The following is an 18621-nucleotide window of genomic DNA, read 5'->3' as shown; positions in this document are numbered from 1 at the left end:
GAGACTTTGGTAATGGTCACCTTCCAGGACAACAATAATCCAGAATTTATAGCCAGAGCTACAATGACAGGGTTTAAACCAAAGCATGAACCTGTGCTGCAATAGCCTGATCAATGTCCAGACCTAAATCCAACTGAGAACCCGAGGCAAGGCTTGAGAATGCATGTTAGAAAGACACCTGCACCATCCAATCTAACTAAGCTAGAGATATTTTTGAGAAGAATGGGCACAAATTTTAGTGCCTATAGGCAAAGCTGGTAAAGACAATCATCTATCACATAAAATCTAAATTGAAGTTTGTGTTTGTAGTACATGAGCTGTACTGATAAACCACAGAATACTCTAGAAACATACAGTCACTGGTGTATTACAACTATAGAATAACACTAAAGGAGAAGTCCTGATGGCAGGAAATATTCAGTGTCACAAAGTATGGTTTTTGGAGTTTAAACTAATCAATGATCCAACAACTGACTTCTTGCGTGGCTTATAGAAGTGTGTGTGCTTTAGCCCCAGTACGTGAGGCACGAGGAACTGAGGAAAAGGATAGAGTGTGAAGACACTGATAAAAATCCTCCCATTAACAGCACTGACGACTGAGATAGAAGAAACAAACACTGAGCTGCTAACACCTTGTTAAAGCATGTGTGGCAGACTGTGATAGCAAGAGGGCTTGCTCACCGATGAGGTTTTGGATCAACGGGCTGAGCTCTGTCTCCCGTGTGATGACCAGTGTGAGTGCTCCTATCAGCTCTCGCTCCAGCTTCCCCAGCTCCTCCTCCTCGCTATCGGTGTTCTGCGCCTCCTCAGCCAGGGAGTACAGATAGATCAGGAGGAGGATCAGTTCATCTGGCCCGCACTCATCCTTCCTGAGCCTCGACCCTGAGGATGAGCTGTCCTCGCCTCCACAGGGCTTCATTAAGGGCAGAAGCTGCCTCAGCATAGCAGGGAAATCTGAGTCTCCAAGAGCCTGGGACACAGGAAATACACACGGATACATTTTATGTTATCAATTCATTGTTATGATTGTAGTGACAATTTGGGGACAGCAAAGTTAAAGCTGCCCTGAACAAAACCTCTGCCAGTAAAGCGACTGTGTCTTGTCTCAAGACAAATAATAAAGGAGACACATTTTTAAATGTGTCACACAACATTACACAAACATTTTCTGCTTTTACACTCACATTGTTGACAACATGAGACTTTATAAACATTTTCACAGATTTTCACTTTTGATTGACCGATTTGATCAGGCTTCTTCTTTTTTCCATCACCTTGTACATATGGTATACCTCCAGATCTTGTTTGTAATCCTTTTCCCTGACAACGATACATAACCTGGCTGTAATCCAATTATAAAGTTTTACAGACAAGTCTTGTTTAGAAATATTTGGTGTTCTTTTCATATAAATGTGCACAAGACCTCCTCTAAATTTACCTTTGCTGATTTTGGCCAGGACGTTCTATACAATCGAAATTAATCCAAAGAATCTTGTTTCCACAATCTATCCCTGTTTAACAGACATTAATTTGTAGGGAAACAGGAAATAGTTTCTTCCAAAAACTTTTCCACGAAGGTCATGTTATTGCAGGTGTTTCTGTGGAGTAAAACAGAGCTGCATACACAGCCAGCTCAATTCTTGGACACTTTATTTGCCTTCCTTAGAATCCCACGAGCGGTTTTCTCCACGTTTTCTTGGATTTGTACAGAACACAAAATGTTGTTTCCTAATTTCAATACCAAATGAGGCAATGGCAACCTAAACAAATTGTTTCCTAAAACATATTCTCTCCAGCATTGTGAGCTGTACAGGCTCACTTCTGCATGGAATAGCATGTATGTGTGCTGAGTAATAGATTGTTATTAACCTAAAAAGGAATAGCGTACAAATGCAAATTTGCACATTCAGAACTCAATAAAACCTGTGAATTCACCAACTACTGCGAATACAAAATGGCCCAAACAAGCTCATTAAGGACCGTTTTTTCTAAGCTCTCTCAAAGCTCAAACTCAAACTTTTCCATAGTTGTGACTACCATGACTAAAACATATCATCAAAAAAAGCACATTGCTCTATCAAAATATTCAAATGATGACATTATAAGTCATTTACTGTAAACCAGAGTCTAAATAAAGCAGTTTTTTTTTTTCTATTTGACCTTTAGTTTGGAATGGAGGTGCAATGAGAAATAGGCATACAACCAGATTTTGAGAATTTTCAGCTTGATCATCCTGTTCAGTGAACATGCCGTACAATATGCTATGGTGAAATGTTGACAGTAGACACTGGTCCTGAAATATGAGTCAAAGTTAGACACTTATAGGTAGCTGTTTAAAAATTAAGCTATTTATACAGAGAGCTATTTGAGCTAAAAATGTATTACAGAAAACCAGTTCTTAACTTCTTTTGAGCTTTCAGCCTCTGTCTGTTATGGAACATACAGGATCTGGAAAGACAGACTTAGAAATCTCATAGAAAGATCGACCTTGTCTTGGTGAGACATGGTTGCCAATTGCTAATATAAGATCCAGAAGACAGTTTAATATGTAATTGCGAAATTCAATTGGTGTTTGTTTTAAAACAGCGGTAAAATCCAATTTTACAGCAGCTGCTCTTTTACACACATTGCACTGATCTCGCCCCTGTTTGTAATATAATTATTAAGAACTACTCACTGCATGAAGGCAAAAAATAAAATAGATTTTCAATACTATATTGATATTATATAGTATATATTATTTATATTATCTTCTATTCTTATAGAAAAATTTTAACATTTTCTCTATCAACCTATGTTGTCTGGGTTATCAACCCAGTCAAAAGGCCTATGAATAACTAGGTCTCTTTGTTATCTTTTGATCCTGAATATCTATCCAGGTCGTAAGGATCAATCCAAATGTAAGCAACCTCCAACCTTACAACTTACGACTATCACACAATCTAACAAGGTTGGGATGGAGTGATTTAGAGCTAGTAACAGTGTACAAAAACGTGATGTTGTGTAATATTGAGGGTTTAAATTAGGGATGCACAATATATCTGTATTAACATCGGTAGCAGCCAATGTTAATCATTTTTTAAGGTATCGTTCCCCTATGTAAAACTAGGCCGACATTAATAACCGATGCTTATTTCCACCTTGTTGCAGTTTCTGAATGTGTTTCTGAAGGGGGAGGGGGCTGGTTATGTGGTATTTGTTTGGTCATAGACGGTGCAGGATTGTGGGGTGTTTAACTGAAGCAGTGAAGCAATGTCAGTGCAGTTTTTTTCACAGTGTCGAAAGGATGGGGATATATATTTATTATTTGTACAATCTGTAAATATTGGTTATCGGCAAGAACAGCAATATTTCTATCAGATATCATTATCACCCCAAACTTTTGCATTGGTGCATCCCTAGTTTAAATAGTAGTGCATAATTCAATTAAACAATTTACAAAATCTGCAATAATTTCAGTTCCTACAAAAAGAAAATGTGGCCACAAAAATGTTTTTAATATGGAACATTTTAGCTGAAATACAAGAAGAGAGTGACCAAACTATATTGGTTACTTCTTGAGAAAGATTTCAGAGCAATGCTAACTTAATAAGAAATGTTTTCAGTACATCTATGAACAAATCAATAGTAAACCACATTCAGCACACAATACAATGATGTACCGAATCACAATCATTGTATTGTCAATGTGTGCACTACTACAATAACAAAAGACTGCTAAGATACAATTTTTTGTTATGCTATTACACTTCAAGTGCTTTGCATAATGAATGTCAGTAATATAGTGTTTCATTGGTATGAACCCTTCGAAAACAATGGTTATCCACCGCCATGTGTTTTTGGTTAAAGCAGGTCGGCCAGTCCATGTCCTTAGCCTGTAAAAATTCGTTTAAGTCGGACCTGTTTCAGCCTCTGTGTGCTGCCCAAATTTAGCCTAAACAAAGACAGTGAAAGTCAGGACTGGTGAGCCCATGTCATCACCCAGAAAAATCTTTTAAACTTAGACATCAATAGTCATCTTCATGCTGACATTGTTTCACCTTTCAGATATAACCCACATTTTTTACTTAAAAGGCCATGCCGTCTTTTCAATGAATTTGGCTTGAATTTGAAGTATTACTGCAATTGACGCCCATCCCAATATATTGACCAAGTTTCTAAAGCTCAAGACAATTGTGGGGGCATCATTGCAATGAAAGAATGATGAAAATGAATGAGGGTTAACTGCAGCCAAAAATGTTGTTGCAATATTCAACAATATCGTGGTTGCCTGATAACATGCTCCAAATAATAAAAAAAAAGATTTCATTACATTTGAACTTAAAGGAAGCATGTCGCAACCATTCCTTAGCAATACAACCATTCCTTAGCAGGAGTAGTTTTGACTGGGTTGGAAATTAGTTCATAAAATAAACTAAAAGCAAAACATTCCTGTAGAATAATTATGTTTGTTTCAACAAATTAAACAAAAATGTTAATATATAAACTGCCTGTGTATGGCATCATTTTTCCATTTGCTAATTTTACAGCTCAGTTAATGGATACCCTGTCTATTCCAAACACTGCACACTTCTGGAAAAATGCTTACAGACCCAAGATTTGGAGCAAGGTTTAGGTGCAGTGACCTGTTTTTGCGATTCTGTCCAAGCAGGTCTGAGTAGTCAGGAACCCGCTGCAGCTGAATGGGGCTCTGGTCCAACAAGCAATGGATCACAAGATCCTTCACAGGCCACTGGCCACTCTTTCAGCAAGGGGTGACCTCATAGACCAATAAACAAGGGTGTAGAGTTAATCTGTCTGATGAAAAACATGAAACTTAAATGAAAGACTGCCCGGAGAACAGCAAAATAGGCAACATGTGATGTGAAACGTATATAATAAGCTCAGGGGAAATAGTGACAAGACAGATACTGAGTTACAACAAGGGGGAATTAAGATCACAAAAGTAGACAGTAAACGATTGTTGAGAGGTTAATTGTCCGTTTGTGTCTGATGAAGCTTCAAATGTCCCTGTAGATAGATTTCATGTTAACTTGGGATTCCTCTGTAAAGAGCTTTGTGGTCCTCCTAACAAGACAAACAGACTCTTACAATGACAGGCTGTTGCTGTTGTTGTGGTGGGCCAACCAAACTATGTCTGACCCAGAGGAACTCACCACTGAGCCAAAGATGCAGTACAGACCAGAGATTGAGCCAAAGCCCCAGAACACGCTGACCGTTACAAAGAAGTAGAACTCATTGGTTGTTAATGTATCACTATGAATAAAAGTAACACAAAACCGAGTTCTGAATCTCATCCCACTGTCATACCCAGGTAATCAACCTGCGCGGTGTCTCTGGGAGACGTTCCTGAAGTACGCACACTCCAACGAGGCCTCTTTCCCACCTCGGGTTTCAGCCAACTACTCGCCCTTGGGGACCGTTCAAACACAATCTAACCACACATTTTTCTTTTTAAGCGTTGCGAAATCAAATACCTCTCCAAGTTGCACTCATCTGAACTGCCAAACAATGTTTGGGATCTTTGCCTTGCTCATTTCTGCAGATGGATGGCAATGAGAAGAGCAAGACAGAAGATGTTAGGGGCTATTTAACGCCAAGCTGCTGAGCACATTCCTTTTCATTTCTACTTTCATTCATCCCAAACAGGTCTGTCCCCAGACGTCTTAGATCTGTCGGCTTCTCAAGGAAATGTACCATGGTCAGCTAACAGCATTTTCATTCCAAAATACTCTGTTATTATGCAGCTTTGGCATCCGATGCAGTCAGCATGGGGCAACAGAGAAAAAGAGTTAAAAGGGGGACATCTGGAGGGGCTCATTTGTTAGGAATTACTTCACTCCAGAACTGAGCTCATGTTACCGTTTGGACCTCTCTGCACACAAAGAGTATGTTCTCTTTACTGTTAAAAATATAGTCCCTTTAAGCATTTACTCTTAATTTATCAAAATTTGTTGTGACTTCCAGCTTTTTTGCTTGTACCGCCTACCCTGAAAGCAATATCCACTTGTGACTGTTGATTGCATATTACTGCCACAGTGTGAACTGTGGGCTTCTCTAAAGCCAGTTTTATGATGTCAACCTAGCAAAGGCAGATATCTTTTGACTTTGTTTGCTGAAATACGTCTATTATTATGAGCCATAGATATGCACATAAGTTTTAGACTCTTATTTTAAAATACAGGAAAGGAAATAGTTTTTTGTTGGTCTGTTATGCTGAATTAGTCAACTAATAAAGGCTGCTCATTGGTCTTACTGACAACTCATGATTACAAAACCATTGGGGAAGGTGCCACCACTTTAATGGTTCATCTGGCAGCATTTTGGGCACCCTGCAGAAAAAAATGAATGGTGAATGAGGGGCAAACATCATTCAAATGATTAGTAATGATGCTAAAATCACAGCTTCCTATTAATGCAAAAGTAAAGAGCTATAATTATTCTACACTGAATATATTCACTGAATCCTTTACTTATGAGAACAACAAAAGGGAGGGATTAGAGTATTTTGGGCAAAGATTTCCAGGAATTTTGAAATTATCTCATGTTCTCATGAGCTTAATTCATTGCTACAACTTTATCCATTCCTATGTTTAAAGTGATACTTTAAATTCCCTGACACAAGATGCTATTTTTAAAAATAACTGCAATCTCCCCATCATGTCTTGGTGCAAAATGTCATTACAGCCTCCCAGAGATTAGCTGCATAGGATAAGACAGACCTGAGCTTTACAGTTAGAGCATTGTGGCATATTTCTACATTCACATTGTTCAGTGATGTGTCATTTATCTTACTTACCTTCTATAAAAGCACCATACTGTGCTTTTCCTAACTGTGCATTGTGCAGTCTGTGTACGTGTGGTATGTGCACATTTTCAGGAACGTGCCAGAGGAAGCATTGGGTCCCTTCAAGAGGTCTGTAAAAGCTTCTGTCATCTACATGTCATGGCGCCAGAGTAGGAAATGGAAGTCTTTGCTTCAGAACTGAGACTGTGTGCTGAGCACAGCTAAGAGAAAAAACTGACTAAAACAATCCCAGCACTGATCTCAACCCTGCCCGACTCATGATGTTGGTGCACAGGCTGGCTCTGATCAGAATGGATGGGAAAACAGATCGCTAACTGGGATATTTTAGAGGACTAAACACAATATCATGTGTTTTCACTGGATCCAAGCAACATGCAACAGTATGAAGTGTGAGCATAAATAAAACGTGGCATATGCTTAAGTACAAACAATTTCACCTCAATAAACTGAAGTGTTTTATTGTGTTTTGCTTAATTTAAGCATCTTATTTTGTTGGGTTATGTTTTATGATGTTGTTATATACGTTTGCTATATTAAAAGATGAAATAAAAGATAAAATCTATACATTTACTGTCTTTTAAAATTTTGTTTCTGTAAGTTTTTTTTAAAAATGACCTCTTTTAAACCCAGAATTCTGAGAGAATTGCTTCCTCCATGCAGGGTTCCTGCCATAATAACAGGAAACTAAAATTATTATTACAACAATTACAGAATACACTGACCTTAAGCCATGTGCTAATGTGACCATTACACACAATTACACTATAGACATGGCATTACTCGGTCAGATAAATGCTAAATTTAGATATTGTTATTACTAGACTTTTATAACTTGAGTTTGCTGTCACGATAAAATGTTTTCCAAGGAAAACCTAACATTGCATAACATACAGAACACCTCTTTGTTCTCAGAATGGGCTCTTCTGATTAGCTGACTCTAAATGAGCCACCAGGTTATTGGTGGAAATTTGAAGCGCCACTAGCTCTCTCCTGCACTGTGTTCTGGTTTGAATCTGCGTGCCAGTGATTGACAGATTTCTGCTTGGCAATCGTAACCATCCTGGGCTCCATAAAGGTTCAATCTCGCCCAATCACAGAGCCGGGCCAAACTCCGCCCCTGCCCGGCACAGCCTGAACAGGAAACTAGCTCCAGATGGAACTCCTGGAGGAAGGTGACTGTTTCAGATGCTAACCAGAAGCAGGCTTTGCTTGTGTTGCACTGCTCGCGGCCTGCAAAATGAACCTCTTTTCTGGGTTTGGGGGCAAAGTGGGAGGGATGGGTAGTGGAGGTCCACGGTTGTGAGGCAGCAAGAACAAAGCTGGCTACAGGTTTGCTCTTCTTGCTGACCAAAAGTCTCTGCCCAGACAAGGTTCAAGTCAAATATATGCCAGTCCCTTCACGTTTGCCATGGCAACGTTAAAGAAGTTGTTTGCATTCCCCTGGAAGCACACATGTGCTTCATTTTCAAATATATAATCACATCTAATTTGCACTCACAAATAACAACACGCAAAGCTGGAAGGCACACAAGCAAACTTCTAAAAGCAAAATCCATAAATCCTTAAGCCAGAAGACAGCAAGCTCACTATTGATTTGTTGTAAAGCAGCTGGAAGACAAACAACTTATGTTTTCAAACTCAGAGAAGCTGGCAGAATTCTGAACCAGTGAATGAGACCAGAACCAAGAGAAGAATTCACAGCAGAATCCAGACATGCTGTTAATGAGTGCGGCTCATCTCCTCCGGGGACCACAGTCCCACACGAACAGGATCTCAGAACAAGCACATGTTCAGTGTTACCTGTAGTGATGACAGGGACAAATTCGAAAACGGGGCTCACCGGGAACTTTCTGTTTATCAAAAGAGCGGATATTTGCCTTAAGATGAGCGAGAGTGGAAAAAAAATCCAGTCTATCTCTATTCTTTTAAACAGCAATTATTCTATTCTGTGTGAAAAGAGTGCAGGTCTTTATGGAGGAAATCGGAAACGAGACTCTAAACACAAAAAGAGATAGTGTGCACTCGCTATCTCCGGTGAGCCTTAAAAATTGCTCCAAATCTTCTTAATCTTTTTTTAACAGAGGTAAGGAAAAGTTTAATGATCAAAACCATGATTATTGTCAGCTATACACTGGATTTAAAACCATCCACTACTGACAGAAGATCTTTAAAGGCTCACATTGTTAGAATAGATTTTTTTTTCACGTAGAAAACAGTCAGATTTGCAGCTGTAATGCCAGAGGAAGATGGTCCTCCAAAGTATTGACTTAGGGGGGCTGAAAACAAATGCAGGCCACGCTTTTCAGAATTTTATTTGTTATAGAACAAATTGACCGTCTACTTCTGCTTTGCAGGTATGCACTTCATTGTGTTTGCTCATCCCATGCAGACCTAACAAAATACATAGAAAATCATGGTTGCAACATGACAAAATGTTGAAAAGTTGAAGAGGTCTGAACAATTTCACAAGACGCGGTAAGCTGCCTTCTTCAAGTTTAAGCTATATAAGTGTCCTGCTCATGCAACAATTAAACCAAACTTGGAAAACACATGCAGCTTTTACTGTAAGACAATCTCAGATTGAAAAGAGCAAAGCAATCAACTTTGTCCTCCTCTAGAGTGAGGAAATCTACACCGTCTACATATAAGTTGACATTTTTGCAGTAATAATTGACTGAAAGTAGCATCGCAAGGAGTTTGTTTATTACATCACATGTAATGATATTGCAAGCGACCGCAGGTATTGCCAAACACACCAAGACTGAAACCTTCAGGATTGCAATTTTGATGTCTGTCAACACTCTTCTCCAACCGTTTCCTCACCCGGACAACATGATGACTGAGCAAAAAACAGCTTGCATACAGAAGAATCAGGATTTCCTTTTACAACAAATCTATTAGCACCCTGTAACACATGGAATATGCAACATGACCACTATTCCGACTTGTCCATCAGTCGATCAACTCATCCATGTCTGCAATGGAAGAAAACAGAAGGCAAATGACAGAGAAGTGGAGTCAAAATACAACAAAGACACAGAGGACTGAAATTGTCGTAAGGCTGAAGATTTAAAGCGGTGCAGAAAAACCTCATGCAGAGCAAGTGAAAACACATGCAAACAGGCACACATCAAATAAATCAAAATATGATCTTACTCGATGTGAGAACAGTGACAGAGAATGAAAGAAAGGCTGCATTAACTGAATATCACACAAAGCCGTATGTTTTTCATACTGGGTTATACTAGGAGGTATCTTTATTAAATATGTTTTGTATATTTGTATATTAGCCTGGGCTGCCAACTTACTGTGGTGGAGGGGTTTGAGTGTCCCAATGATCCTAGGAGCTACGTTGTCAGGGGCTTTACGCCCCTGGTAGGGTCACCCAAGGCAAACAGGTCCTAGATGAGGGATCAGACAAAGCGCAGTACACAGACCTCTTATGACGAATACAATAGATGGAAACAGTGTTCCCTCGCCCGGATGTGGGTCACTGGGGCCACACTCTGGAGCCAGGCCTGGAGGTGGGGCACGCTGGCGAGCGCCTGGTGGCTGGGCTTTCACCCATGGAGCCCGGCCGGGCACATCCCGAAGAGGAAACATGGGTCCCCCTTCCGATGGGATCACCACCTGTGGGAGGGGCCAAAGGGGTCAGGTGCATTGTGGTATGGTTGGCAGCTGAAGGCGGAGACTTTGGCGGTCTGATCCTCGGCTGCAGAAGCTGGCTCTTGGGACATGGAATGTGGTGGGGAAGGAGCCTGAGTTGGTGTGCGAGATAGAGAAGTTCTGGCTAGAAATTGTCGGGCTCACCTTGACGCATGGCTCTGACTCTGGAACCAGTCTCCTTGGACACTTTTGGACACTCTTCCACTCTGGAGTTGCCCTTGGCGCCGAGCTGGAGTGGGCATACTTGTTGCCCTCTAGCTTGTCGCCTGTACAGTACAGACCAAGTGTTTGGAAACACCTTCTCATTCAAAGAGTTTTCTTTATTTTCATGAATTAACACGTGGAATTATATACTGAACAAAAAAGTGTGAAACAACTGAAAATATGTCTTATATTCTAGGTTCTTCAAAGTAGCCACCTTTTGCTTTGATTACTGCTCCGCACACTCTTGGCATTCTGTTGATGAGCTTCAAAAGGTAGTCACCTGAAATGGTTTTCCAACAGTCTTGAAGGAATTTCCAGAGATGCTTAGCACTTGTTGGCCCTTTAGCCTTCACTCTGCGGTCCAGCTCACCCCAAACCATCTCGATTGGGTTCAGGTCCGGTGACTGTGGACGCCAGGTCATCTGGCGCAGCACACCATCACTCTCCTTCTTGGTCAAATAGCCCTTACACAGCCTGGAGGTGTGTTCGGGGTCATTGTCCTGTTGAAAAATAAATGATGGTCCAACTAAACGCAAACCGGATGGAACTGTGTCACCAGCAAAGCACCCGCACACCATCACACATCCTCCTCCATGCTCCACGGTGGGAACCAGGCATATAGAGTCCATCCGTTCACCTCTTCTGGTGAACAAAGACACGGTGGTTGGAACCAAAGATCTAAACTTGGACTCATCAGACCAAAGCACAGATTTCCACTGGTCTAATGTCCATTCCTTGTGTTCTTTACCCCAAACAAGTCTCTTCTGCTTGTTGCCTGTCCTCAGCAGTGGTTTCCTAGCAGCTATTTTACCATGAAGGCCTGATTCACAGTCTCCTCTTAACAGTTGTTCTAGAGATGTGTCTGCTGCTAGAACTCTGTGTGGTATTGACCTGTTCTCTAATCTGAGCTGCTGTTAACCTGTGATTTCTGAGGCTGGTGACTCGGATGAACTTATCGTCCGCAGCAGATGTGACTCTTGGTCTTCCTTTCCTGGGGCGGTCCTCATGTGAGCCAGTTTCTTTGTAGCACTTGATGGTTTTTGCGACTGCACTTGGGGACACTTTCAAAGTTTTCCCAATTGTTCGGACTGACTGACCTTCATTTCTTAAAGTAATGATGGCCACTCGTTTGTCTTTACTAAGCTGCTTTTTTCTTGCCATAATACAAATTCTAATAGTCTATTCAGGAGGACCATCAGCTGTGTACTGTATCCACCTCCGGCACAACACAACTGATGGTCCCAACCCCATTTATGAGGCTTGAAATCCCACTTATTAAACCTGACAGGGCACACCTGTGAAGTGAAAACCATTTCAGGTGACTACCTCTTGAAGCTCATCAACAGAATGCCAAGAGTGTGCGGAGCAGTAATCAAAGCAAAAGGTGGCTACTTTGAAGAACCTACAATACAAGACATATTTTCAGTTGTTTCAGACTTTTTTGTTCAGTATATAATTCCACGTGTGTTAATTCATAGTTTTGATGCCTTCAGTGTGAAGCTACAATATTCATAGTCATGAAAATAAAGACAACTCTTTGAATCAGAAGGTGTGTCCAAACTTTTGGTCTGTACTGTATGTTGGGGTTCACCCCGGTAAACGAGAGGGTAGTCTCCCTTCGCCTATGGGTGGGGGGACAGGTTCTGACTGTTCTTTGTGCTTATGCACCAAACGGCAGACTACCCACCCTTTTTGGTCCTTGGAGGGGGTGTTGGAGAGCGCCCCTCCGGGGGACCCGCTTGTTTTGCTGGGGGACTTCAACGCTCATGTTGGCAATGACAGTGAGACCTGGAGAGTTGTGGTTGGGAGGAATGGTCCTCCAGTTATGAACCTGAGTGGTGTTTTGTTATTGGACTTCTCTGCTCATCATGGATTGTCCATAACAAAGACCATGGTCAGACATAAGGGTGTCCCATATGTCCTCTTGGCACTAGGAAACCCTAGGCCACAGTTCGATGATCAACTTTGTTGTTGTGACATCCGATCTGTGGCCGCATGTCTTGGACACTCGGGTGAAGAGGGGAGCGGAGCTTTCCGCTGACCACTACCTGGTGGTGAGCTGGTTCTGATGGTGGGGGAGGATGTTGGTCAGACCTGGCAGACCCAAACAAATATTGAGGGTCTGCTGGGAACTTCGAAGACTTACTCAATCCCACCGGCACGTAACGTACACTGAGGAAGCGGAGCCTGGGGACCTTGGGGTGGGCTCTCCAATTTCTGGTGCTGAGGTCACCGAGCTGATTAAAAAGCTCCTCGGTGGTAAGGCCCCGGACGTGGATTAGATTCGCCCAGAGTACCTTAAGGTTCTGGATGTTGTAGGATTGCGTTGGTTAAAGTACCTCTGCAGCATCGTGTGGACATCGGGGGCAGTTCCACTGGATTGGCAGACCGGGGAGGTGGTCCCCCTATTTAAAAAAGGGGGCCGTAGAGTGTGTTCCAACTATAGGGGAGTCACACTCTTAAGCCTCCCTGGTAAGGTCTATTCGGGGGTTCTGGAGAGGAGGGTCTGTTGGATAATCGAACCTCGGATTCAGGAAGAGCAGTGTGGTTTTTGTCCTGGCCGTGGAACACTGGACCAGCTCTACACCCTTAGTAGGGTCCTGGAGGGATCGTGGGAGTTTGCCCAACCAGTCTACATGTGCTTTGTGGAGTTGGAGAAGGCGTTCGACCATGTCCCACGAGGAATCTTGTGGGGGTACTCTGGGAGTATGGGGTACCAAGCCCTTTGATATGGGCTGTTAGGCCCTATACAACCGGTGTCAGAACTTGGTCTGCATCGCCGGCAGTAAGTCACAATCGTTTCCGGTGAGGGTTGGACTCCGCCAAGGTTGCCCTTTGTCACCAATTCTGTTCATAACCTTTATGGACAGAATTTCTATGTGCAGCCAAGGTGTTGACGGGATCTGTTTTGGTGGCCGTAGGATTGCGTCTCTGCTTTTTGCGGATGATGTTGTCCTATTGACTGCATCAGCTCGTGATCTACAGCTCTCACTGGAGCAGTTTGCAGCCAAGTGTGAAGCGGCCGGGTTGAGAATCAGTGACTCTGAGTCCAAGGCCATGGTCTTGAGCGCCTTCTCTGGGTCGGGGGAGGTCCTGCCTCAAATGGAGGAGTTCAAGTATCTTGGGGTCTTGTTCACGAATGAGGAAAAAATGGAGTGGGAGATCAATAGACGGATTGGTGCTGTGTCAGCAGTGATGTGGGCGCTGTACCGGTCTGTCGTGGTGAAGAGAGAGCTGAGTCAAAAAGTGAAGCTCTCGATTTACTGGTCGATCTACGTTCCTACCCTCATCTATGGTCATGAGCTTTGGGTCATGAGCGAAAGAATGAGATCACGGATACAAGCGGCCAAAATGAGTTTCCTCTGCAGGGTGTCTGGGCTCTCCCTTACAGATAGGGCCAGAAGCTCGGTCATCCGGGAGGGACTCAGAGTAGAGCCGCTGCTTTCTCCACGTCGAGAGGAGCCAGTTGAGGTAGCTCGGGCATCTGGTTAGGATGTCTCCTGGGCGCCTCCCTAGGGAGGTGTTCTGGGCATGTCCCACCGGGAGGAGGCCCAGAGGAAGACCCAGGACAGGCTGGAGGGACTATATTTCTCAGCTGGCTTGGGAACGCCTTGGGATTCCACCGGACGAGCTGGCCCTTTGTGGCTGTGGAGAGGGAAGTCTGGGTCTCTCTGCTTAGGCTGCTGCCCCCGCGACCCGACCCCGGATAATCCGAAGACGATGGATGCATGGATGGATGTTTTGTATATTTTAGATCATATAAAGACCAGGAGAACTATTAGTCATCCTTTATGGAAGAGTGTCATCAGCATCATGCTATGGGGATGCTTTTCTTCAGCAGGGACAAGGAAGCTGGTCAGAGTTGGGAAAAAGGAGGTAGTTAAATACAGGGTAATCCTGGAATAAAACTTCTGAGAGACTGCAAAAGGAGTTTCACCTTCCAGCAGGACAATGAAAATAAACATACAGCCAGAGCTGCAATGAAAGGGTGTAGATCAAAGATTCATGTGTCAGAATGGCAAAGTCAAAGTCCAGACCTAAATTCATAGAGACTCTAAGCCAAGACTTAAAAAATTATGTTCACACATGCTCCCCTTTCAATCTGACTGAGATATGTTGCTAATAACAATAGGCAAAATATTCAGTCTCTTAACATGGAAAGCTCGTGGAGAAATACCTGAAATGACTTCGATAGAACAGGAGCAAATAATGGTTCTACAAAGCGTTGATACATGGTGGTTCCATAAATATGCAAGGCACACTTTTCAGATTTTTATTTGTCAACAATTTTCAAAAAGATGTACTGTTTTCCTTCCACTTTGCAAATATGTTCTTTGTTGGTCTGACACAAAAATATCCCATTAAATTAAATTGGAACTTATGGTTGTAAGGTGACAAAATATAAAAACCTTTAAGGAGAATGAGAACGTTTGCGAGCCACTGTGTGTGCACTTGACACCCAGAGAGACACAGTTAAAGCGCAGCTTGCTAGAAATTAAACAGGAACCAGCCTCACTGTCTGTACATGAAACAGCTTTCGCATCAATCCTCCACTCATCCACCTTTCATCCCCTTTAATCCACTGTCTCCTCCTGCATCTCTCTGTGTTTTATCTCCTTTATTTCCTCTTACAGTCTGTGTGTCAAAAGCTGGTTTGGCTCAGAGCTCGAGGGCTATAATTTGGAGGCGACACGGGACCCAATCAGAGAAACAAACACACAGTCCACGCACTCCACCCTGCCACCACCAGCAAGCCACACGCTGGTCACTGTGGCTGGATCCTGTCTGCCTGGCACACGACACGCTGCCTGCTTATCTCACTTCAGCTGAGACCTACAGATCCATCCAAATGTAGCTGCATGAAAAAAATAAAGGCTTTTAATTGAAAAATATGCATCCAAGCGACAACACCCCAATTGTTGAGAAATTGAGGCTGTGTTTTGCTGCCTAGACTTTAATAGATAATGGTGTAATTAACCAGAGGTAAGCTGCTCTGCAGCTGCAAACCCTCAGGTTGAGTAAAATGTCCCTTACTTTTCCCAACACTTTGACAAAATGAATCATGCATTCAAGGGAACCTTCCCCTGCAACCGCTAAATACTGTGCATTACATTTATTACTAACTGACTAAGGAGGTGCAAGCAGCGAGGAGGGGGCATCCTGAGGTAAACAGCTGACGAAAAAAGAAACAATTTATAGTACTGTTAACAGTACTATGCATAGGTCTAAAAGACAGAGTATAAAAAGTTTAAATATATATCTTTTTTGCTAAATTTCACCAACTTTTTTAAAGTTTTTCTCTGACCATTTTGCTGTATTTCAGATTTTCTGCGCAGTCCAATAACCGGACCGTGAAAATATATATGTGCTTAAAAAATGAGAACATGAGGAGGATGAAACAAGAAGCATATAGCCTTATTTACAAAAAATTATCAGAAACTGAAAGCCATCAATTCAGAAAATAAGAAAGATTATCAGCAAAAGGTTCTTTGGATTTCATGACACATTAGAGTCAGCTGGTGACCAGAATCGATTTTCAGTTCGACTGCCCTGAACGGCGACTGGTTGGTCTGAAACTCAAAACCACCATCATTTTCCAAACAGAAACACGCAATACCATGGCAAAGGTACAGAGGCAAAGTCAGCTATTTTTTCAACAACCAAGTTGTTAAAAAGAAACACAAATGGTGTAAGTAACTATTTGAAAAGTTACTGTATTTTCTGTGGAGGCATGTCGGCTGTTCATTAAGGCTGCTCTGTTAAGTGGGAAGAGAGAAAAAGCAGATAAAGATGAATGGAGGACAGCAACTAAGCTCTGTTTTATCCTTTTGAAGCTTCGATTGTTGGATTTGGAAGTTTTAGTCTTTTGAAAATCAGGTTATGTATTCCTATGGGGAAGTGGGGTCTAAAGTCGGTCGTTTAGCTGAATAAAATGATTGTTCATTACCTGAGGAGGTAATTCAGCCATTACAATCAGCCATGTTGGAGCAGGGACACGGCTAAAACCTGCAGGCCATTTAGGACTGGACACCCCTGCTCTAGGGAATACACACAGAGACTGATGTGTACAATTACTAATGTGGATTAAGCAAAGCTCAAATTTATCTTTAAAATCCTAACTCAGCAATCATTTTGTGTTTGTTTTAAAATATTAGCAAAACCCAGATTCACAGCGCCTTCCTCTAACTGTGAGACGTCACCTCTGCTCCTAAATTAGAGATCAGAACTCTTCCACATGAATCTGTTTATCTCTAATTTTCACAATCAGAGTGAAATCAAGCTTTCTTTTGATATTATTTTTACTAATTCCATAGAAACAAGTTGTGTTGTTGTGGCAAACTGCTTGTAACAAAAAAAAAAGAAACAATTTTAAATCAGTTGTCTGCTTTATTTAGACAAAGTTTTATCCCTTCAGTTTAGGAGTGTTTTTTTCATGCCTGACAGATTCATAGGTCTGAGCTAAATGGCTTAACAAGCAGGCTTGGGAAAAAACGTTTTTGAAAAAAAAGAGCTTAGGTTCTAAGAAAATTATTGATCGAGTCCACTTTCCTTAGAAGCAAGACACAAAACAAGACGAGGGGATGAATCATGGCTTTTGCACAGCACTGTGTAGAGTATAATTTAAAGCATATAGAAGCTGTCATTGATATTTTACAGTTGGTCTGTTTCACCTTTCAGCACAGCCACTCAGAAATGTTTTCAATATCGGAGCTCACTCTTCGTTTTACCAGCTGTATTAGCGTGGATGGTATGTTTTTCATCTGTGTGAAAGAGTGATCTTGTGTGTGTGTGTGCGTGTGTGTGCTTGGAAAAACAAAAGACACTTACTGTACTCACTGCTCTGAGTGTTTAGTTGGGTGTTTATACTGCATGTCTGTCTGTGGGGAGATTTTTTTCAACAGTACTCCATCATGACAGTGCAGTCATCACAAACAGTGCAGTTGAGATCTCAAGTCATGTCAAAGCCCGGTCCGATCCATGGCGACAACATTCATAACTCTTCATGCATCATAGGTGAAAAGGTCAGCATGCTAACTGATGTTGTTGTCGTCACAAGATGGTTTCTAGTAGTTTTCTGATGAAAGATTAAAACAGACCCAGTGATCTGAGCGTCTGCCTCACACGTGGATGAGGAAGGTGCTAAACACATGGTGAGAGGAGTTGAACATATTGAATCCAGCAAAAAGGGGGCAGCTTCAAAATAAAAGCTTAAAACTATAGGAAGTAATTATATTATAAAAATGTATATAAGTGTTCTTATGGTAGAGAAAGTTAAATGTTATGCTCTTTGTCCAAGGGATTTGTTGAAAATTATTGAATATACATAGCCATTGGGGGGCACTGTTGCGCCACACCAAGTCCAGGACAGCTTAAGTTTAGCCTTAATGGAGTGAAACACAAATCTTTCTCTTTCCCTCCAAAACTCTTTACAGCTTCAGTAGACAGGAAACGGACTGTAGTTGAAATAAAGGATATTTTTTACAGTATTAGGACCACAGCTATGTGCTTGTGAATTTGGCATAGCTTTAGGGTGTGTTCCTTTAGTCAAGTTTATATAAAACATGGAAGGCATCACCATCAAACAGACACAGAGTAGTGGACTTGTCCACACTCGGAGGCTCAGAAACTCTAAAATAAAAAAATTAAGCAATGACATTCAAATCAAAGAAAGGAAGGCTGTGCAATGCACATTTTTCCTGTAGTGTAAATATGTTTCACATCATAACCTTCAATGTTCTGCCAACCTGAGCGTACTGCAGTGATAAACACAGACAAGGATGCCTGCATACGGCTGCTCCTCTCGTGCATTCAGACAACAGACGTTACACAGAAAGGAAATGGTAAACAACCAATCTCCCTTCAATTCTCAGCACACCCCTGGGTGGATGTTCAGACATGAGGGACACACAAGCAAACAAACAATAAGTAGCAAAAAATAAATG

The 18621-nt window shown here is 41.9% G+C and overlaps 1 protein-coding gene across 1 annotated transcript in view; it reads right to left on the bottom strand.

The window, feature by feature from the left end:
• scfd2 (sec1 family domain containing 2) overlaps positions 1 to 18621 on the bottom strand; it is a 148349-nt gene that overhangs the window by 77625 nt on the left and 52103 nt on the right. The window contains exon 5 of the mRNA XM_047374573.1: positions 682 to 970. Coding sequence (XP_047230529.1) covers positions 682 to 970 — 289 coding nt within the window. The remainder of the gene's footprint in view (positions 1 to 681; positions 971 to 18621) is intronic.

This window comes from Girardinichthys multiradiatus, chromosome 9, assembly GCF_021462225.1.
Source record: "Girardinichthys multiradiatus isolate DD_20200921_A chromosome 9, DD_fGirMul_XY1, whole genome shotgun sequence".
In the NCBI taxonomy this organism is placed as follows: domain Eukaryota; kingdom Metazoa; phylum Chordata; class Actinopteri; order Cyprinodontiformes; family Goodeidae; genus Girardinichthys; species Girardinichthys multiradiatus.
The sequence above is the reverse complement of the archived record's forward strand: the minus strand, read 5'-3'. Positions and strand labels throughout refer to the sequence as shown.